The sequence below is a fragment of the Mytilus trossulus genome, chromosome 9 (assembly GCF_036588685.1).
Source record: "Mytilus trossulus isolate FHL-02 chromosome 9, PNRI_Mtr1.1.1.hap1, whole genome shotgun sequence".
NCBI lineage: Eukaryota > Metazoa > Mollusca > Bivalvia > Mytilida > Mytilidae > Mytilus > Mytilus trossulus.
Window position 1 is genome coordinate 1,649,930 of NC_086381.1, and position 22,684 is coordinate 1,672,613.

Here is a 22,684-nt window from a genome sequence, read left to right on the forward strand (position 1 = left end):
AAAAGCTAAAGCATATCTTACATAGACTTTCCAGAGCAGATGGATTTATCTATGGTAGTCATACACTCATTTATTTACTTTACTCTATGTAGTCGACATCTCAAATTAAATAAACACAAAATAATTCAGTATATTTAATTCTACAAGTTCACTATTGAATTATCCGATATATTTATGGTTTTCTTTGTGATTTTGTACAAAATGATATTGAATCTACATCCATACCTCTACACTTCAATAAATTACAAACGTCTGCTGGACGGATTCACATTTTTTTTTCTCAATTAGACAACAACATTTAATTGAGTGCACCTCATTCATGTTATTTAGAAACAAAAAAGAAGAAAAACATGGTTTCCGTGGTGGTTTCCTTAAAATTAGTTCGTAAAGAGTGTAGTACACTTAATAAAAATCTATAATAGTTTGTGACACTAAATTAAGTTATGTTACGAATAGCTGGAGCATCGTGTGACCCTGGGCTTACTTTGTTTCTAAAGTTTACTTTTTTGTTGTTAACATATGTTCTCTTTCTTGATTTTGTATGACACAATGTTCAACTTCTAATGATTACAATCGATCTTTTCGTGCGATATCTTAAAAAATTCAAACTATGGCTAAATCCATTTAGTGCAGTTACTGTGTGACACTTTTGCACTAAAAGTCGCAAGATATCATTTCTTTTTTCTGTACAACTTCGCCGTTTGGAGCACTTTGTCCAGGTCGTATCAATGCCGCCCAGACGACACCAGATGCGGCTTGGTCAGCTGTCTGTAAGGCTGTATCCTGGCATACCCCACCCCGAAACTCCACACTGCCATCGGTATCAGTCCATCCCGGACAACAAGCATTGATAAGTATATTCTTTCTTGGATCGCCTTTTAAATCACGCGATAAAATTTTAGTCATTGCAACTATTAAGGTTTTTGTCATTTGCTTAGGGGATTCTGGCCACCCACCATTTGCATGCGTTCCTGTCTTTGAAGCTTTTATATAAAAGTCCATCACTAGCCACAAATCTGACAGCGACATTGTTGAAACGTCCAATTTATTCTGCGCATGTTCACCTAGTGCACTTTTCTTTCCGATGTAACTGTTCGTAAGATTAACAATTCTGCCATGCGGCCTTATCAAGGGAAGAAATATTTTACACATGTTTAAAGTTCCCATGAAATCAACTTCGTAGCAAAGTTGTGCCTGTCTGAAAACTGGGACTTTATCCTTTCCAAAACTGACGCCTGCGTTGTTAATAAGTATGTCTATTCCGCCATATCGTTCGATAATGAACTCTTCAAACATGCGAATACTGTCTGGCTGTGAGACGTCAAGTTCATGGAATATTGGATTAAGACCTTCCTGTTTTAGTCTTTCTACAGCCTTTTTACCATTTTCTGACATTCTGCTTGTTAAATACACATCACCGCTAAATTGTTTACATAGGTGCCGAACGATGGCGAGACCAATACCCCTGTTCGCTCCCGTTACTACTGTAACTTTTCTCATCCTGAAAAATATACATATTCATCAAATAAGATGTGTTAAAGTTAATATCAAGATAGATAAAGAAAATAACTTTGTAACCGCTCGTTGCAAATAGACCATATATGGCCTGACAGTGTATCATTGTATATTGGTAACTTGTTATCCAAAGACTAACCCCTGATAATTTTCATCACGTATTGAGAAGTGGCATGCAGTACTATGTCTTTTTATTTGTAAAGTTCATGAAGATATATATAAATATTTTAATGAACTCTACATTTAAAATTATATATATTTGGATGGGGTGAAGCGGAGAAAGCATTTCGTGCTACTACCTTGTCCGTCTGTTAATTGGTTCCGTTCTCTTTGTTTCTTTTTGTATTACCTTTTAAGTTTGCCTCAACCAAACTGGTCGTATATGTGCTGAAATTAGAATCTTTGTCTGTGACTTATGGAATTGTGTGTCTCCCCCATAAAATTAAAATAAAAAAAAAAAGAAACAAAAGGGACATTTTTTAAGATGATTTAAACAAGCAAAATTCTTTCAAAATCTGTGTTTTTCTGATATCGAACATTCGGACTTCTTAAAGTTTATTTTTTTTCTAAGATGTTTAAACTGTGCTTTTTACTTTTCCGACAGTTTGTATAATAATTTGATATAGCATCTATGTTTTGATTTTTTTTTATTGTAAGATTTTAAAGCGTGTGAAAAAATCCCTAATGAGATTATGTTAATCCGTCAATATTTTTGTCGTAAAGTGACAATCATTCCATTATCCCTTTACATCAGTTCTTGCATGTCCAGAACATGTTTTAGAGAGATGAGACTGCCACTCGTATAAACTATTTGTCATTGCTGTATAATTCTAGTGACATAAATCCGTTTACCAATCTTTATCTATTGTTACTCTTAAAACTTTCTCTCAGTTTTATTGTTAATAATAATCTTAATACACAAAACCGATTGTATGACTCTATAATTTGTTGGCGAAAGCTTAATCATAAGTCGGAACCAGCTTTTCGAACTGACACCAGCCTTTATCTGAACGTGAAAATAAAATTCCATAGTGAAATAGCTCTACCAGTCTGGTTTTATCCGCCTTTGTGTTTGGCATCTATAGGCAGATAACAAATCGTCAGTCACTGCCTGTATTTCGGTATCATTGACAGTTTTCGCAACATATTTCCAATTTTTACAAGTCCATAGCTGATTTACTGATCCAAAATCTAATTTTACGAAAGAGATTCCTTTATTTCTTTTTAAAAAATCCAACTGATACGGAATCAATCGGCAGGGCGTAGGTACCTTATTCGGGGGTCCTGCTAATTCCCTTAAATCTACATCCAGGAAACAGAACAGATTCCAATATAAATGGAGATGAAGCTTGTGACACTTAGTTTGTAATAATTTTATAATAGATATAAGAAAATGTGGTATGAGTGCCAATATCTTCAAATCTGTTTTATGTTATATTAGTTAATTTACCAAACGCTCGAATGTAATGCTTAGATTTCTAAGGCCCCTCATGGGGGGTCCTAGTAATCACATAATCACCATTTTTTTGCCAATATAATCACATAATCATTAAATATTTGCTTATCTTTAGTAATCAAATAATCATAAACTAAAAATACAGTCCTAGGTAATCAAATAATCATGAAATATTTGGCTTAATAATCAAATAATCATTAAAAAAACGGCCAAGTAATCACATAATCAAAAACCCCATGAGGGCCCTCATTTCTTAAAGATGTATTTGCATGCGTGTTCTGGAATTTAATGCTTCTCAGTATGAATTTTTAACTTAGATTTCTGATAATTCGTTCCAAACTGTTTGTTTTCCAGTGGTATATTTTGCATGCTCAAATAAACTTCATAACAACATCGGAGATGTATAAAGAGTGAAATGTGTAGATGCATAAATATACAAAATTACAGTTATTACATATAAAATTCTATAATTCATCAGATCACTCTTCTTAAGAAGATATTTAAATTGAGAAATACCGAGTATAACTATTATCTTGATCCCGGAATTCAATTTGGTGAACTTTTGTGGCATATTTTGCATATAATGAATACAAATCCGACTAAAGTACTTCAAAAATTGCTGATAATAGAGGTCGCGGTGCTCGCATCACATCTATAAAATTGGTAATTTAATTGGATACATTTAATACAATACTAAACCGAGAGCTCTGAATGAGCTAACTGCAACGTATTATTTAGAAAGTTATGGAATATCTTGTCAGTGATCCCATAATTTTTTTTAATTTTATAGTGAAAAACTCTAATGCGGCTACTTATCGAAACTCCCTAGTCTTTACAATTAAATAAAGTTGCCTCTGTATCTGAGCTCTGTATACATACTATAGCCTAAATTAGTAGTGCTACTGCATGTATTCCCCTGTCCTTCACGTCAAAAGATGAAGTTAGGTGCATATACAAACATATTGTAGACTTTATTTACAAACAAAGCCATAACATCCATCTTATATAGCACAAAACTACAACATATACCTTGTATTGTATACAATTTTCCAAGTTAGTTTAAGATGTTGTTTCTTCGTAAATGGATAACAAATTTACTATATAAGAGGATTGTGTTGTGAATCAAAAAATAATGTTATTGTCAATGAATATGTTATTTACATGACTGATTTATTAATAACCTACCTTAATTTTTAAATTGTTATTTGGATGGAGAGTTGTCTCATTGGCACTCACACCACATCTTCCTATATCTACATGCATTAATTGACAATATATATTTATGCTTACCTGTCGTCTGTCTCAGGTGTAACCGGAAGTGATTGTAACGACCGGTAACCAGTCAAACATAACAAATCGATTCAACTCTTATTGATAAAGATCAATACAAGATCTTTTAAAGACGACAAACACCGGGGACAAAATTTGAAAAAAAATCTTTTGAAATTTAAATGGACAATGTAAATAATGACAAAATCAATATGTACGTTATAATTTTCATTTCAAATTCAAATATTTTGATACTTATTTTTTAAAGCGTAAAATGTCTTTTAAAATTTTCTTTACAATGAGTATGATACGTTGATTATGTTTACATCTGACTATAAAAGACAAATTTCATAGTAGACTGAGGGTATTAGCCACTTTCTGGAAAATAGCTTACAACCAGATATGTATTAAAAAAGAGCTGAACAGATACTACATGGACTATTTCAATATAAAAAGACATAATAGTTGAAGTTCAATTCCTTGAAAATCCTGATATAACATTTCTCTTTTCTCATTTTGTATATCAATTATTTCTTTCTTGTTTTAGGTATGTATCCGTCACTAGTATTTTCCAATATTTGCCCCTGGACGTTAAGCAATCTACAATCAATAAAATATTTTCCATAAATTAGAAAAACAAAGTTTGATTTCAGCTTCACTAGCGAAATTGACTCCACATCGTGTTTTTTTGTTGTTGTTGTTTTACGCTGGAAAGGAATTATGGTTTTTGTGCATCTAGCCTTTCTATAACCTTTTCAGAATAGTATTATGTTTGCATCATTTGTAACCGTCAGCTATTAAAGGCCCCGAATTGAAAATGTTAAAACATATCGAAATAGTTAACTAACGCCCTAACCAAGGATTTAAAACCTGCACTAACCAAGGAATTATATATTTTTTTAAATATACAATTCCTTGCCCTAACTTAGAACAAAGTAATTGACGAAAATCAAATATAACATACATGTAATGACAACAACCACTGTATTTAAGCTCCTGACTTACTAGACAGTCACATGTATTATATCATGGCAGGGTTAAGCATGTGTGTGAGCGCTCAACCCTCCTCTTACATGGGACAGGGGTGTAACAGTACAACATATGACCAAACTATAAACATGCTAGTGAGCGGTTTACCTTTACCTAACATGACACAGTGGTGTAAAAGCAAACTGTTAACATATGTAGCAATTGGCTTAACTCAAAAGATCGGTACGAGGCGCCAAAAACCGCTAACACGAAAACAAGAAACAAAGCATCGAAATAGGAGTAAACATAGTTACTGGAAGCTATTTCAAAGCCAATTATAACTTTCATGAACTCCAAGACTCATGTATCTATCAGTACACTGACATCCAACAGATTTAATGTAGAGTAGTCACGAACAGTCCGAGAAACATAAGACCTTGTGCAATGACAAAACACACGTAAACAGTATCGACAGGATGTAAGCTCACGAGTCTACGTAACTTCACAGATCTTCATATATACCACTGGGGCTATTTATATAAAAAAGAAGATGTGGTATGATTGTCAATGAGACAACTACCCACAAAAAGACCAAAATGACCCAAACATTAACAACTATAGGTCACTGTACGGCCTTCAACAATGAGCAAAGCCCATACCGCATAGTCAGCTATAAAAGACTCCGATAAGATAATGTAAAACAATTCAAACGAGAAAACTAACGGCCTTATTTATGTAAAAATTTTTACGAAAAACAAATATGTAACACATAAACAAACGACAACCACTGAATTACAGGCTCCTGACTTGGGACAGGGACAAACATAAATAATGTGGCGGGGTTAAACATGTTAGCGGGATCCCAACCCTCCCCTAACCTGGGATAGTGGTATAACAGTACAACATAAGAACGAACTATAAAAATCAGTTGAAAAAGGTTGAACTCATCAGATAGACAAAAAATACAAGTGGACGTGGCCGGGTACTTATACATCCCGACACAAAAAGACACAATGAACAGATCTGAGAGTACTCGCAGTTATCTGACAGCTAGTTCAAAGCCATTAACAACTAATGAAAAAATCATGCATCTAAGACTAAACAATCAATCCGTACACATCCAACATACAATGGATTTAGTGTAAAGACCTCATAAACAGCCAGGAAAAAAAACATGACCTTGTGCAATGCCAAGTTACAGCAGGTATCGACAGATTGTAGATCCATGAAAATGTATATGTATATAACATACTAGTGATATTTAGTTAGCTTTTAATCTACTGATAACAAAATCAATATTTATACCAATAAAAACAATATTCAGTGATCTTATTACAGTGTTGGATATGTAACCTTTTATAATAAGTTTATTTAAAGGAGCAACAAGTTTACATGGATCATTTCTAAATTTCCGGGCACGGTTAACAACATTTCCGTAAAATTGAGGATGTGCTATCCCGTTTGAAATAAGGTACAACCAAACTTCAAAACCAAATCTTTATATCTATGGAAAAATTTAGTAAAGGTTTTAAGTAATTTATGGTAACGATATCCCTGGTTTAATAATTTACCAGTAATACACAGGTTGCGTTCGTTAAAATCAAAAACGTCACAACAGACACGGGCATAGCGAACAAGTTGTGAAATATAAACACCGTAAGATGGTGCCAAAGGAACATTACCATCTAAAAATGGAAAATTAACAATAGGGAACGAAAAATCACTGGTTTAGTCATATATTTTTTTCAAAATCAATGTAATTACAAAGAAAAAACACTGACTATCTAAATATTCAACTACTGTGTTAAATTGATAACCTTTAAAAAATAAGTTAATTCTTGTAAGGATCAATTAGATTACATGGATCGTGTCTAAATCTGCGGGCTATATAAATAACATCGTCGTACAAATTAGGATGCGCTATCCCGTTTTTGATAAAAGTCATAGGTACATCCAAACTTTTTAAACAAATCTTTGTATCTATGAAAAAATTTGGCAAGTAAGTTGAACTTTATTTTGATTCGGCATATTGACAAACATATTACAACATGAGCTCTATTAAGCTTTTCATCGTAGATTTTATATAATAATCAATTTGTGGTTACGTTGTTTCTGGTTCTTATTCTGATAAACCTCATTTAAACAATTGTATTATATTTATACTTCGATTTAATTCATTTCTATCTCATTTATACAATTGTGTTCTGATCCTTTTAGCGACTCTATAATTCTTAGAAATTTGAGTTCGATCGATATAATCTATTCCTTTAAGGTGATTCCTTTGACTAGTATTTCATTTTCGCCGGCTCGGTTATTGTTCCTTTTATGCCATTGCACCTCGGTTATTGTTCCTTTTTATGTTATTTGTAAAGTGGTTATTGTTCCTGTTATGCCATTGCACCTCGGGTTTTGTTCCTTTTATGTTATTTGTACAGTGGTTATTGTTCCTTTTATGCCATTGCACCTCGGTTATTGTTCCTTTTTAGGTTATCTGTACAGTGGTTATTGTTCCTGTTATGCCATTGCACCTCGGTTTTTGTTCCTTTTATGTTTATGCTATTGCACCTCGGTTATTGTTATTTGAACAGTGGTTATTGTTCATTTTATGTCATTGCACTTCGGTTATTGTTCCTTTTCATGCCATTGCACCTCGGCAATTGTTCCTTTTATGCCATTGTACCTCGGTTATTGTTCCTTTTATGCCATTGTACCTCGGTCATTGTTCCTTTTTGTGTCATTGCACCTTGGTTATTGTTCCATTTATGTCATTGCACCTTGGTTATTGTTCCATTTGTGTCATTGTACCTTGGTTATTGTTCCATTTGTGTCATTTCACCTTGGTTACTGTTCCTTTTATGTCATTGTACCTCTGTTATTGTTCCATTTTATGCCATTTCACCTCGGTAATTGTTCCTTTTATGTCATTAAACTTCGGTTATTGTTCCTTTTTATGTTATTTGTACAGTGGTTATTGGTCCTTTTATATTAGGCCTTTCGTGTCATTTGCACCAGCTTGGCGGTCTTCTGGTCCGTCTACATGATTCGATTCCTTGTATATACACGAAGGTCCTTCCTTGATTATATCGTAGTCTTCTCTTAATCTTTTGTACAGTTATTTCCTGTTCCTTGTATCTGTTTCCTTTCTAACTCTTTTAGACTGATTTCCTGTCTCCAATATCTGGTTCCTTTCTCACTCTTTTGTACAGTCATCTCCTGTGCCTTGTATCTTGTTCCTCTCTTTCAATTTTGTACAGTTATCTTCTGTTTCTTGTACCTGGTTCTTCTCTAACTCTTTTGTACAGTCTCTTATTCCTAGGGTCGGATTAATTCCAATTGAATATGTGCAGTTATTTCCCATTATGTTTGTCCAACTACTTTCTACATCGTACACATGTTTGTTACCTATTATGTCTATTTGGTTCATTTCTATTTCTTCTTCTGTACTATTTGTCGTGTCCTTTATCTTTTTCGATTCTCTCTTGTATGCACAATAGTTACACATTTTTCTGAAGATCAGAATGACCTCATTCCTCATTTTGGAAGACATTAAGAAATAGATGACGAAGTTTGAGATACATCCTACTATTGTTATTAAGTTAATAACCTCCATGGGAAACTTAAAGATGATATATCTGTATTGGTCACTTCCTCGAACCATATCTGTAAAATATACCAGTAACCATGACATCGCATTCTCATACCTACGTATCAACCACAAAGAACTCATTTCATTACCTCTGGTCATCTTGGTGCTAAAATGACCAGTGATATACTCATAACACCACCATAAGTACAAAATTACTTTTGGAACTTCTGTCAGAAGAAATACCACAAGAATCATATTCACCATTATAACTGATCTCCTTTCCTGCCTTCTCTGCTCCGTAATCCGACCCCGGAACTTGTTAGTTAGTAATTTGTATAATATATATACTGTAGACATCAGCATGACAAGACAACAACACGTGACTAAAATGGTCTGAAGCATCAGGTAATATATAGACGAATACTGCAGTACGCCGTCTCCTATTGGATGAAAAGAACATTGGTTGTTTATGCTATTGCCTTGCTGAAACCAAGCGCTGAAATGACGCGGAATACTGATTGAAATGGACAAAAGGAAGAATCCTACACAACAGATGGCGGCCTTCTTGTTTGTCAGTTGATATTTTGTCCAAATTGGGAATAGAATGGCTACGACCTTCTGTATGCCAAGACATGTTGTGATCAAGTATGATACTGTGTGGAATGTAAACGATAATACTGAAAGATGAAAAGCCATCGAACAATACGGGTAAGGTAAATAACACTTGTTATATAAAAATACATCCTTCTTTGTCTCACAAATATATTGTGACTGAAACAATGGTTCAAATCCATAGTGTGACAACGCTGTTAGAAAATCCGCGGCTGCTAAACCTTGCATAAGTATTGTAGCTGGCGAAAGCAAAGTTTTACGACAAAGTATAGCAAATACTATAACGTTCATTATCATTGCTATATAAGAAATAACATAACCAGCTTTGTAAACGTCCAGTAAAAACTTATCTGTGTCCACACTAAAATTGTCATAATAACTCATCATAGTATATCAGGTCACGTGGCTTCAAACCTGATATTATAATAACTTACAGTTTTTTTGCAGATATTACTGCAACCTTTTTTCCCGGTATATGCGAAATAAACTTTTCTGGCAAACATATATCAATAAGATATAGATGTGTTACTCCTTTTTATAATATAGCACAGTTCTATCACCAATAAGATATCAATAAGTTTCCATTATTGTAATCCGGTATATGTTATTTTCAACAAATAAAATCTCAAAAGGTCGTCAGTATTCCGGACTGATATAGTCACCAACTCATACATAATTATGTTAAATATGGTTCTAAACTTTGTGATTAGTAGTAGAACCATAAGGCCACTAAACTTGGCCTGCGTAAATCATTATTGATGTATTAATTACAGAATATAATATGTTATTGTTCCGTCAAGAACCTACAGGGCACATACAACATAGTTGACAATCATAATTTCTAGACTTATCAACAAAAATGCCCCCAACGATAAACTTGTAAATACTAAAAGTCAGCTGCTATTCAATAAATCCAGCCGTCACAAGTTTACAATTGTCCTTTGATTCTTTTTTCATTTTTAACAATTTGGATGATTTTTCTTTTCTTTCGCTGATAAGATTTATATATAAACTGTTCATCCATCGGACTGATCGTTTTGTGAATGAATTAACAACTTTATTTTTTGCATTGAAATTCTGTACATGGAAGTTTGGAACATTACATAAAGTTAAGTCTACGTTTGTTCCGGTTCTGTCTGTGCATTTCTGTCTGAGTTTTTCTTAGAAATACAACTTTGTATATACTAGTATATAAGATTATAGGAGGGCCGGACACAATGTTTATAATACAAAATGTCTGTTTTTGTTATTTTTTTCGTAGGGTCACTGATATGCTTTTACCGACATATCTTTTTTCTGCATACTTTATAATGAATTATAGCAAATTACCGACAAACCAGATGTCGCAAAAGAGCAGAATACACCAAAGGTAAATAGTGAAAGGTCAAATTTAGACACACACACACATATATATATATATATATATATATATATATATCTGAACATTTATTAAAGGTTTAATTTATGCCAATATAATGTGTATGTAAGTGATAGATTACATATGCTTATAGAATGTGAATAAAAAAACCATTTATACTTCGAATAGCTAAAACAAGCGCAAATTCAAGACAAAAATGACTGCTAAGCTGAATACAATCTTGGATTTCAATCATCGTCTGGTCGTTTTAGATAAACTGAACAATACAGAAAAGATTTGGGATATCATCATATTGAATAATTCCATTAACCAAATTAATTTGCCGTTAGTAAAATTTGTACTATTCAGATACGTGTATCGATAATGCGCTAAGTTGTTTACTTCTATTTCATTTGGTTTGTTGTTGATAGTTGTTTTAATGGCAATTTTATTTTTATATAAATCCTTTTTTTATGCGATCAAGATAAATACAACCAACAAAAAACAAAAGAAGCCGTAATACAACTTCTAATAATATATGCAAAAATACTAAAATAAGTTTGAGCATATTGGTAACGGAGAATGAGTCAAAAAGACAACAACCGACCAAAGAGCAAAAAGCAAAAACACAGACCAATATAAAAAAAATAATGTGATATGATTGCCAATGAGACAATCTTCGCCAAAAAAAACCCCATATGACACAGAAATTAACAACTATAGGTCACCGTACGTACTTCAACAATGAGCAAAGCCCATGCCGCATAGTAAACAATAAAAGGCCACCGAATTGTTCAAGTATCGCTTACACTACAAGAATCCGAAAACACCCATAAGCTACCCAGTTTTGGTAATTACCTTCTTCCTCAGCCAATGTTATTCTGTATTTTTTATGTATTGATCTGATCAAACCAGAGAATACAGATGGATCTTACAAGATAGTAAGTAGAACGGAACCGAATTGTAAACATAAATTTAAAAAAATCTATGAACAGAATGTATACAATCGTCGACATAACTTTTAATACAGAGTTTGGTGCAAGTACAGCCTGGTAATTCTTAAACAAAGCAACGATATGTTCGTCTTGTCTTTACCCAGAAAGTTAAACATATATTCATGTACGTTTATAATGGGTATGGTTTTTTAACTGTATTGTAGTAGCATAAGAAAACATTCTTTAGAAGACAAGATTTGCTATTTTTTTTTATTATGGCACTGATAAAAATTCACTATATAATTGTAACTACTCGTACATGTTGTATGGTTAAGCTGCGATATGCGTCTATATAGAAGAAGCTGTGTAAAGTCGGGAAAACGTCACTTACTATAGAGTTCTGTTTTCATTATAGGCTGGTAATGCTAGCACTTTTGAAAAACTAATCTATTAATATGTAACATGTATGTGTGTTGGAACCATATACACACACTTCTCTATCATGTATGTGTGTTGGAACCATATACACACATTATTGTGACTTAAGTGCAGTGTATATAACACAGCATGAACCACACAAGTTGACCAATGTCCGGAGTAAATGTCGGGTTTTCCATCTGTTGATCCCTTCTTCTACCCATTTGTCTCCTGTAAAAAAAAGAAAAAATCATCTTATAAAATTAAAAACAACACTTTAAAAAGTGCAGGCGTCAAAAGAGCTCATCTTGATAAACCCTCATTAGAAAAGCTCAAAGATGCTAGTATTTGAAAGATTATGATTTGGAACCGAAATAATTGAGGACCTAAATATAATAGCTAAATCTACATTAGGTCAACTTTACTGAAGAATTAGAAACCTTAACATGAAACACACGTCGGTTGTCACCAGAAATGTTGCGTTAGGCACAATGGAGCATTATATTTCTAATTTACTGATTATATGTTACTTTATATCTGTAAATTAATCTTGGAATATGAAAAATCTTTATCATTGTACATGTTTATTTATGCACATATCAGTAAAATGAAATTACATTGGACCATCATTGCTCGAGGGTTTTGTTACGGTCTGTATGCTATGTCTGATGTGTGGGTGGATTCATTTTGGTTATTTCACGGATATTCTACATAGTCCTAGTTTATCACTTTTCATTAAATAAATTATTTTGAAATTGTCTCCTTACTGCAAGCACTCTTTAAAGCTTTTCTGCAACAACTGAACACATGTCGACAAAGGATAAAACTCAGGATTTCAAAAATAAAAATTTGTAAAACAAAGTAAGCTATTATACATGAAAATAAAGCTGTATTAGATGTGAATGAACATGTACCCCTAATTTCTTTTTAACTTTTTCCTATTATGATCTATTATATAAAAAAGAAGATGTGGTATGATTGCCAATGAGACAACTATCCACAAAAGACCAAAATGACACATACATTAACAACTATAGGTCACCGTACGGCCTTCAACAATGAGCAAAGCCCATACCGCATATAGTCAGCTATAAAAGGCCCCGATAAGACATTGTAAAACAATTCAAACGAGAAAACTTATGTCTATAGATATAGGAAGATGTGGTGTGAGTGTCAATGAGACAACTCTCCATCCAAATAACAATTTAAAAAAAAGTAAACCATTAAAGGTCAATGTACGGCCTTCATGTCTGTTTGTTTTCCTCACCCATTGTTGTCAATGTGATGGAATTATATGCGACTGTCATACAAGTAAGAGGTTTAACTAGCTACAAAGCAGGTTCAATCCACCATCTTTACATCAGAAAATACCTGTACCAAGTGAGAAATATGACAGTTGTTATACATTTGTTTGATGCTTTTGAGCTTTTGATTTTGCCATTTGATTATGGAGTTTCCATTTAAATGTTCCTCGCAGTTTACACACATTATATTTATTTTACCTTTTTTAGCGACAATTTCATCATTCTTGAGGTCTCTGATCTCTGGTAACATAACAATTGAGGTATATATTCCACCAATGATAAACAAACAAGGTTCTACCAGCCAAAGATTTTTATATGGTGAGGTATCCATAAAGAACAAAGCCACGTTGACTACTGTACCTAATGTCCCGATACCTAGCTGTAAAGATAAATCAATAAAGTAGTAAAAATACTGTGTTCAGTTGTCATAAGATTCCCTCGACATTTAGCAGATAAAGCACCAAAGCAAAGTGTTGGTAAGCACTGAAGGGTAAACATTGCTTCAATTTATAAGTGTGCAGTAATATAGGGTTATTGCATTAATATTGGGGAATATTGTCCCGAGTAGAATTTTGTAGTTGATTGAACAACAATTCAAGACAAAGTAAGATAACTCCAATGTTTAAAGATTACTTTAACAATGACATCATTTTATACTAGAACAGATAATAGATTCATGCACCTTGCAAAAGTTTCTTGAAATGTTCATAGATAGATGTATAGATTGTTATGATCAATGCACTATATTTTATTTATCAAAAAGGTAGTGATAAGCCTTGGAAGATTTAGATATCAAGTCAGTCCGGACTCCCACAAGGTTTTGATTGCATTTCATTCCATCTTCAATCATGATTTTATGAACACTACAACACGTGTGTTTTATAAAAAAAAAATGGCATCCATGTCGGTCGTTTGACGATAACGACAGAAAAAATATAGGATTTAAGTGAGGTTTAAATTGGAATATTGGTTTGATATAAATATAAAATTAACAGACGGACGGACGGACGGCAGACGCTAAGTCATTGCAACATATTTTGATCTGTCAAACTAGATGTAATAAGATGAAGTAAGTCCCAGATGAACAAAAAATCGGATATGTCGTCTTAACCTCGGTGTTTTAACACATTTAAAGGCATCAGATTTCATTGAACGCGACGTTAGTCACCTTTAAGAAAACAAGACTAGCAACGTAAAATTGTGCATGCATTGAAAATTATGTTATAGCTTTGTGCGTTTGATTTCTATAATTTTTTTAGCAATCATTACATATAAGAAAGCTTTATTAACTTTAGAAAATTAAAATTCCTACCACAAAGACAGCAGCATTATCAAAGCTATCACTCCATTGTTTCCTCATAGATTTGATGTCTAAATTCGCCCGGCTCTTGGTTTCTACCACAGATATATACACAGCTGTACCCGCCAGCAGGCCACTCGCGGCCACTGCAATACTTTTCAAACCTTCCTGAAGAGAGGGTAATTCTAACGCCATTTTCTGTTGAAGTTTGTTAAAAGATAACTACTAGACTGTATAAAAACTCAATATGTACTACTTCTATTTTTATAATTAAATGGCCTATATCTTCTCAAGGGCATTTATTAGGATGACACAGATCGATGCAGCAGTGCAATAGGATTGTATTAAATCATCATAACTGATTTATGAATAATGAAATTATATTAGGGTATTTCTGTGGTTCAAAAAATAGAAGTCTGATTACCTAATTCAAATTTATTTTAACACTCCTAGTCTATATATTATGTTGTGTACAAATTGTAATGGTGTAAAAACTGTGCTTATTTTATCTAATTTTGTAAAGAGATTTACAAAATACAGATAACTTGTACAAAAATACTGTACAAATTGTAATTTGTACACCATTACAATTTGTACACAACATATATATATATATATATAGACTAGGAGTGTTAAAATAAATTTGAATTAGGTACATGCATACTAAAACCATTTGTTCTTCTCATATATTTTATATTGGGATAATACAAACCCCTAACGGGATGGTTTGTGCTTGATTTTCATATGATGAAGACATCAAATTTTAAATAATTTTAATAGCATACTATATTGTTGAAGACCCAACAGTTGCCTATCTTTGTTTTCATCCACTCTATTTGAACTTTGGTGGATAGTAGAAGCATTGGTAAACTAAATTTAGTATTCTTTGTCACATAAGAAACGCATCACCCTATTATAGACCCATTTCTAGTTTAACCTTTATATTTAGTTTAAAATTAGAAAACTTCTATATTAATTTATCTAAAAATATGTTATTTGTTCTATATATTGTATTGCATTGTATTGTATAAAATTGTTTGATCGTATTGCTTGACCCTTATGGGTGTAATTTTGCAATAAAGATTATGTATATAATTTATCAAAGAGCTTTTTTTAAGATGTCCATTTCTTATTGAATTGAAGCATTTTGCAGTTAAACATATTTAGCAAAATATCGTTTACAAAATCTTTGACAGACCACCAACACCAAAAATTGTCAATTACCCACACTAAGCGGGCTGCAAAATACTAAAAAAACATTGAACTCATTTGGAGTCTAGACCGTGGTCAAGGCAATGAATCCAAAAAAGGGGATAACTGATTGAAATCTTATTTTTGTAGATCTTGTAATGCTGATCATTTTGAATGTGTCGTATGCAGTTTCAGGCAATCTATCTTATATATTTCAGAATAATAAACAAGACGGTAATTTGGGTTTAAAAAAGGAATAAAGGAGTGACGGCATTTCAACATTTTGAACCCTCTTTGATTTTCTGTACATATTTAGGTTTTCAAGCCATTTGACAAATTCTTGTATTGCACACCCTTATGTTTTATTTCAAGCATGAATATAATACTTCCATGGTTTAAAGTTGGGACCATTTTGGTAGATGGACCATTGAAGAAAAAGAAATATTATCTGTATTGAATCTATGCAACATGAGGATCAACCGTGTAAGATTTGTTTATGTTTAGTACCTTCAAAGGAGTTTAAAGACGAGAGATGACAATAGCTTATTTCCTCAAATTGTATTCTGTTGATTGTTGCATTGAGTGAATTTAACCAAGTAGATTAACATAAACTCCAAAAGGGATCTTTCTCGCTCGAGGCAAATGTTTCACTAAAGATTGGATTAAACGTTGTTGATTTTCTGAAGATATTACCAGGAAATGGGATAATTCCGAAATTTTCACTGTATAAATTTATAAGCAATGATATCTTTCCCTGTGACATAAAATTCATAAGGGATATTGTTCTTTTCAAAATAGAGGCAAAAGATATCAGAGGGACAATCAAAAATCAATAGTCATTAACAAACCGACAGTACCATGACAAATAACGGCAATAAATTGGTGCGCCGATCGCAGCTTGATACGACCCTGAACCTTTAAGGCAAAAATGGGCCTATATTCACGCCTGATACAGGTCTAAATTTGGATTGTAATGAAATATTTGACACAGAGTAACTGTAGTAAAAAAACTTAAAATTGGTTATATGATTTGAATTATACTCTTTTTTGCTTTTGCGCAATACACTATGCTGTTGAAAATCCCCCCCCCCCTTTTCCGCAGAAATGTAAAAAAAAAAATATCACACCTTTTTTTTTTTTGATTTTTGTGCAATACACTATGCTGTTGCATATAGACCCCAACCTGAAAAATTTGTAAACCCCCCTTTTGAAATGAGAAAAAATGCCGGCAAAAAACAAAATCTTTCCCTCAAGATATGGTCATGATCTCAATTCAAATTTCCATTGGAGATGCAACCATAATTACCCATTTAAATACATCATAAAAGTCTAAAAATAGAAAATTGATATTCCTTAATCAGCATAAATTAAATAGTAACTTCTGGTCCGAGTACACAGTTATTTCGTAGTGCATTTCTTTTAGACAATAAATGGAAATAAAATAATCCCTCCTGCGCTTTCTCAATAATATTTTTACAGTGTGTTGTACTACTTTCGGGACAAATTATATCAAAATTATAGAAAACATCACCGGCTCTAACTCAAAATATGGACAATTTTATGTTAAGGGGGTCTTGAAATCTTTTGACAGCTTCCGAAATGCTGATGTTTAACCATTTTCAGCTCTTCTTCTTCAGTTTCAGAAAACCAACAACATACTGATGTTTACTTTCCGGCGCATGCCTGGTAATTTAAAAAAAAAAATATGTATTTATAAATACAGTTAAACGTAGAATGTCAAATTTTTTGTATTCCATATTTTTGTATATTAGTTATATTATTAATTTTTACAATTTATCTTTGTTTTTCGATTTTCGTTTTTATTTAAATTTTTCTAATATTTCATTTTTTTTTTTTAAATTTAAGATAAAAACATGATTGCCTGATTACTTCAGGTGTGGATAGGTATCAAGGAGCACATCGTGAGTGAGTGCACCCTTGAAGGTGTCTGTGGTAGTGTTTTTTTGTTATGACTGAGGATAATTTGCTGTAGCTGTCTTTGTTACATTGGATTTGTCTGTAAGCATCTTTATTGGTGGATCTTGTGATGGACTGACTCTTTTGTAATAAATTTTGCGATGGAATGGCAATATTTTCGTTTGTAATTTTGTGAAACATTATTAGCCTTGTTCTTAGCCGGCGTTCTTGTAATGTTTGCCATTTCATGGCGTCGAGCATTTCAGACACACTGCTGGTATTGTGATGTCTGTTACATGCATACCTTGCCGCTCGTCTCTGTACCTTTTCTAATGATCGTATGTTTTCGCTTGTATAGGGGTCCCATACAGTACAGCAGTATTCTAATTTGGGTATTATGATGGTTTGGTAGGCTCTTTGTGGGTGTTCCATTTTAAATCTGAAGAAATTGTGATACCTAAATATTTAGCATGCTTTACTGATTCTAATATGTGCCCATATATGTTGTAGTAGAAGTGGATGGGAGTTCTCTTTGTTGTTATGTTCATTATGTGCATTTGTCTGGGTGGAAAGACATGAGCCAGTCTTGTTCCAGTTGTATGGCGGCTTCTAGATCTTCTTGAAGCTTGCGGCAGTCGTTTTGGAATTTAATTTGTCTTTAAATTATACTGTCATCTGCGAAGAGTCTAATTTTGCTATGTTTGATGTATTCTGGAAGGTCATTTATGTAAATAAGGAAGAGTGTAGGTCCTAGCACTGTACCCTGTGGCAAACCTGAGGTGACTGGTATTTTTTAAGATGACATGTATTCTAAAAGTACTGTTTGAGTTCTGTTTGAAAGAAATGATTCGACACAGTTTATGATTTGATCTGATATGCCTAAGTATTTCATTTTATATAGTAATCTTTTGTGTGGTACCTTGTCAAAAGCTTTGGCAAAATCCATGATTATGTTATCTGTTTGTATATTTTTGTCATTGTTTTCGAATAATTCATGCATCAGTGAGATAACTTGAGACTCACATGATCGCTTTGCCCTAAATCCATGTTGTAATTCATACACATGGTTTCGAGATGTTGCATCATCCTGCTTGCAAAGATATGTTCAAGTAATTTGCAAGTTTTGCTTGTTAAGGATATAGGCCTATAGTTACGGGGCGCCGAATGGGACTCTTGTGGTTTTGTACTCAAAATTCAATTTTGTACGGACAAAAGTGACTTTTGTTCAACAAAAAAGTGTTCAGTTTAACAAAATTTGTATCATACTACTAATTTAAAATTTTGTCATACAAAATTATCTATCAGCGGACAAAAGTCACTTTTGTCATGACAAAATTCATTTTTGTTACACAGACTTGACTTTTGTTACCTAATTTGAAAATTGGGCGACAAAAGTGAATTTTGTATTCAAATTAGTTTAGTTTGGTTTCTGTGAACTAATTTGCATACAAAATCGACTTTTGTTACACAAAATTGACTTTTGTTACACAAAATTGACTTTTGTTACACAAAATTGACTTTAGTTACACAAAATTGACTTTTGTTACACAAAATTGACTTTTGTTACACAAAATTGACTTTTGTCTCAACAAAATTGACAAAATTGACTTTTGTCTCAACAAAATTGACAAAATTGAATTTTGTCTCAACAAAATAGACAAAATTGAATTTTGTCTCAACAAAATTGATTTTTGTCTCACGAAAGTCAATTTTATCTCATGAAAGTCAATTTGGTCTCATAAAAGTAAATTTTGTCTCATAAAAGTCAATTTTGTTGTTACAAAATTGAATTTTGTCGTCACAAAAATGAATTTTGTCGTCACAAAATTGACTTTTGTCGTCACAAAATTGACTTTTGTCTCAACAAAATTTACAAAATTGACTTTTGTCTCAACAAAATTAACAAAATTGACTTTTGTCTCAACAAAATTGACAAAATTGATTTTTGTCTCAACAAAATTGACAAAATTGACTTTTGTCTCAACAAAATTTACAAAATTGATTTTTGTCTCAACAAAATTAACAAAATTGACTTTTGTCTCAACAAAATTGACAAAATTGATTTTTGTCTCAACAAAATTGACAAAATTGACTTTTGTCTCAACAAAATTAACAAAATTACCTAATTTGAAAATTGGGCGACAAAAGTGAATTTTGTATTCAAATTAGTTTAGTTTGGTTTCTGTGAACTAATTTGCATACAAAATCGACTTTTGTTACACAAAATTGACTTTTGTTACACAAAATTGACTTTTGTTACACAAAATTGACTTTTGTCTCAACAAAATTGACAAAATTGACTTTTGTTCTCAACAAAATTGACAAAATTGAATTTTGTCTCAACAAAATTGACAAAATTGAATTTTGTCTCAACAAAATTGATTTTTGTCTCACGAAAGTCAATTTTATCTCATGAAAGTCAATTTGGTCTCATAAAAGTAAATTTTGTCTCATAAAAGTCAATTTTGTTGTTACAAAATTGAATTTTGTCGTCACAAAAATGAATTTTGTCGTCACAAAATTGACTTTTGTCGTCACAAAATTGACTTTTGTCTCAACAAAATTTACAAAATTGACTTTTGTCTCAACAAAATTAACAAAATTGACTTTTGTCTCAACAAAATTGACAAAATTGATTTTTGTCTCAACAAAATTGACAAAATTGACTTTTGTCTCAACAAAATTTACAAAATTGATTTTTGTCTCAACAAAATTAACAAAATTGACTTTTGTCTCAACAAAATTGACAAAATTGATTTTTGTCTCAACAAAATTGACAAAATTGACTTTTGTCTCAACAAAATTAACAAAATTGACTTTTGTCTCAACAAAATTGACAAAATTGAATTTTGTCTCACAAAAATTGAATTTTGTCTCACAAAAGTTAATTTTGTCTTACAAAATTGAATCTTACCTCACACAATTGACTTTTGTGATTTAATTTCCATATCAGGTAACAAAAGTAAATTTTGTTTATATTTGCATACCTTTTAGACAAAATTGACTTTTGTCATGACAAATATGAATTTGTCTACAAAAATGAATTTTGTCATCACAAAAATGAATTTTGTCTACACAAATGAATTTTGTCATCACAAAATTGAAGTTCTCACAAAACAAGTCTGTAGCACATAGTTTTGTAAGACAAAAATGATTTTGTTATGACAAAATTGAATTTTGTACAAAACCACAAGAGTCCCATTCGGCGCCCCGTAATAGTTGCCTGGGTTGTGTTTATCCCCTTTTTTTGATACAAGTGTGACATTTGCGTGGTTCTAGTCAGATGGTACTTTGCCTGTTTCTAATGATCTGGTGAATATTAATGTGAGGATGTCTGTATATATTTCAATGTTTTGTTTTAGTCATGACTTTGCCTGCGATGGTATCAGGACCAGTGGCTTTATTAGGGTTTATGTTTTTGATAAGTTTATAAACACCATCCCTAGATATTGTTATGATTGTCATTTGGGATGAATACTAGGACCTTTATCTGGAATGTCAGTATTTGCTTCAGATGTAAAAGCAGACTGAAATTGTTTGTTCAGTATGTTCGCTTTCTCAAATGGGTTTGAGTGCAATGTACCTTCCCTTTTTAGAGGAGCTATGGCGGTATTTTCATTTTTCTGGCTTTTAATATGGGAATATAGATTTGTTGGTGTATTTTTAAAGCATGGTTGGTCTGGTTCCTTTATTTCAATATCTTAGTTGGTAGTTTTGATTTATGGCTAATGCTTTTTTTTTTAGGAAAATTCTTATCAATAGACTTTTGGATGTTTCAAAATTTGTCTTGAAAGTATTCCATAGTTCATCGAGACTCATTTTATTTTGATCTTGTTTTAGCTGATTGTATGTTTCAGTGAGGTCTTTTTCTATTTGATCCCAATTTGTCTTTTTGTAGTGTAATATTTTGTGAGCCTGTTGTTTATTTTGAGGCAGTGCTAAATTTATTTCACTGAAAACGATGTCATGGTCGCTCGCTCCAATTGGTGGTAATGTTTCGACTCGAATGATGGATTGGTCATACACAACAGGTCTAGTGGTGTGTCGTTTCTAGTGTTCTTGTTTACTACCTGTGTTAAGTTGTTGTCATTTAATAAGCCAAGGAGCTGTTGGTGTAGTGAACCGTCAGGTTTACAAGGTATGACTGCTGGTGTCTTCCAGTCTATGTGGCCAAGATTGAAATCGCCACTTACCCAAATATTTGGTGTCGTTTTCTTGCATAAGACTCTATTAAGTGAGATACCAAGTTGTTCTAATGATTCTCTTCTATCGGATGGTGGTCGATAGTAGGAACCTAGGTATAGTGATTTGTTTCCTTCATTTGAAATTTTCGCCCATACATTTTCACAATTTGTATCGAGGTCTAGGTCTGTACCTGTATTTGTGATTTGTGTAGATGTAAGCTGGTTTGATACAGTCTATGGCAAGCCGTTTTGCATTTATTCTTACTTCAAGATATTTCATAAACTTTATAAAATATCTTATATAGTTTATAAGATATCTCATATAGTGTATAAGATATCTTATATAGTTTATAAGACATCTCATAAAGTTTATAAGATATCTCATATAATTTATCAGATATCTTATATAATTGTCTTTATAAGATATCTCATTAACTATATAAGATATCTTATAAACTATATGAGATATCTTATAAACTATAATTTCATTTTTATAAGATATCTCATATAGTGTATAAGATATCTTATAAAGTTTATAAGATATCTTATAAAGTATATGAGATATCTTATATAACATTAAAGATATCTAATATAATATATGAGATATCTTATAAAAATGAAATTATATAAGATATCTTATATATTATATATTATATAAGATATCTTATATAT

The 22,684-nt window shown here is 32.2% G+C and overlaps 3 protein-coding genes across 4 annotated transcripts; all 3 read right to left on the bottom strand.

The window, feature by feature from the left end:
* Nucleotides 1-121: 121 nt before the first annotated feature.
* Nucleotides 122-4,367, bottom strand: LOC134684275 (carbonyl reductase [NADPH] 1-like). Of its 2 annotated transcripts, none has more exons than XM_063543557.1 (2): nucleotides 4,262-4,367; nucleotides 122-1,501 (listed from the first exon to the last, which is right to left on the bottom strand). In XM_063543557.1, the coding sequence occupies exon 2, from the start codon at nucleotides 1,498-1,500 to the stop codon at nucleotides 655-657; it is 846 nt and encodes a 281-aa protein (XP_063399627.1). In that variant the 5' UTR covers nucleotide 1,501; nucleotides 4,262-4,367; the 3' UTR covers nucleotides 122-654. The 2 variants fall into 2 exon arrangements, with proteins under 2 accessions (XP_063399627.1, XP_063399628.1); XM_063543558.1 differs by lacking the exon at nucleotides 4,262-4,367 and adding an exon at nucleotides 4,157-4,243.
* Nucleotides 4,368-6,626: 2,259 nt separating this feature from the next.
* Nucleotides 6,627-10,196, bottom strand: LOC134684274 (uncharacterized). The gene is made up of 2 exons (XM_063543556.1): nucleotides 7,547-10,196; nucleotides 6,627-7,515 (listed from the first exon to the last, which is right to left on the bottom strand). The coding sequence occupies exon 1, from the start codon at nucleotides 9,792-9,794 to the stop codon at nucleotides 8,400-8,402; it is 1,395 nt and encodes a 464-aa protein (XP_063399626.1). The 5' UTR covers nucleotides 9,795-10,196; the 3' UTR covers nucleotides 6,627-7,515; nucleotides 7,547-8,399.
* Nucleotides 10,197-12,037: 1,841 nt separating this feature from the next.
* On the bottom strand, nucleotides 12,038-14,993 carry LOC134683477 (uncharacterized). The gene is made up of 3 exons (XM_063542791.1): nucleotides 14,733-14,993; nucleotides 13,619-13,799; nucleotides 12,038-12,347 (listed from the first exon to the last, which is right to left on the bottom strand). Exons 1-3 carry the CDS (start codon nucleotides 14,913-14,915, stop codon nucleotides 12,232-12,234), a joined length of 480 nt encoding a protein of 159 aa, XP_063398861.1. The 5' UTR covers nucleotides 14,916-14,993; the 3' UTR covers nucleotides 12,038-12,231.
* Nucleotides 14,994-22,684: the final 7,691 nt, after the last annotated feature.

Excerpts from the sequence above, each read along its gene's own strand:
- LOC134684275 (XM_063543557.1), bottom strand. The coding sequence starts at position 1,500 with ATGAGAAAAGTTACAGTAGTAACGGGAGCGAACAGGGGTATTGGTCTC.
- LOC134684274 (XM_063543556.1), bottom strand. The coding sequence starts at position 9,794 with ATGATGAGTTATTATGACAATTTTAGTGTGGACACAGATAAGTTTTTA.
- LOC134683477 (XM_063542791.1), bottom strand. The coding sequence starts at position 14,915 with ATGGCGTTAGAATTACCCTCTCTTCAGGAAGGTTTGAAAAGTATTGCA. Across the intron at positions 13,800-14,732 it reads ATAATGCTGCTGTCTTTGTG|CTAGGTATCGGGACATTAGG; the intron begins GTAGGAATTTTA and ends TTATCTTTACAG. Across the intron at positions 12,348-13,618 it reads TGAAATTGTCGCTAAAAAAG|GAGACAAATGGGTAGAAGAA; the intron begins GTAAAATAAATA and ends TTTTTTTTACAG.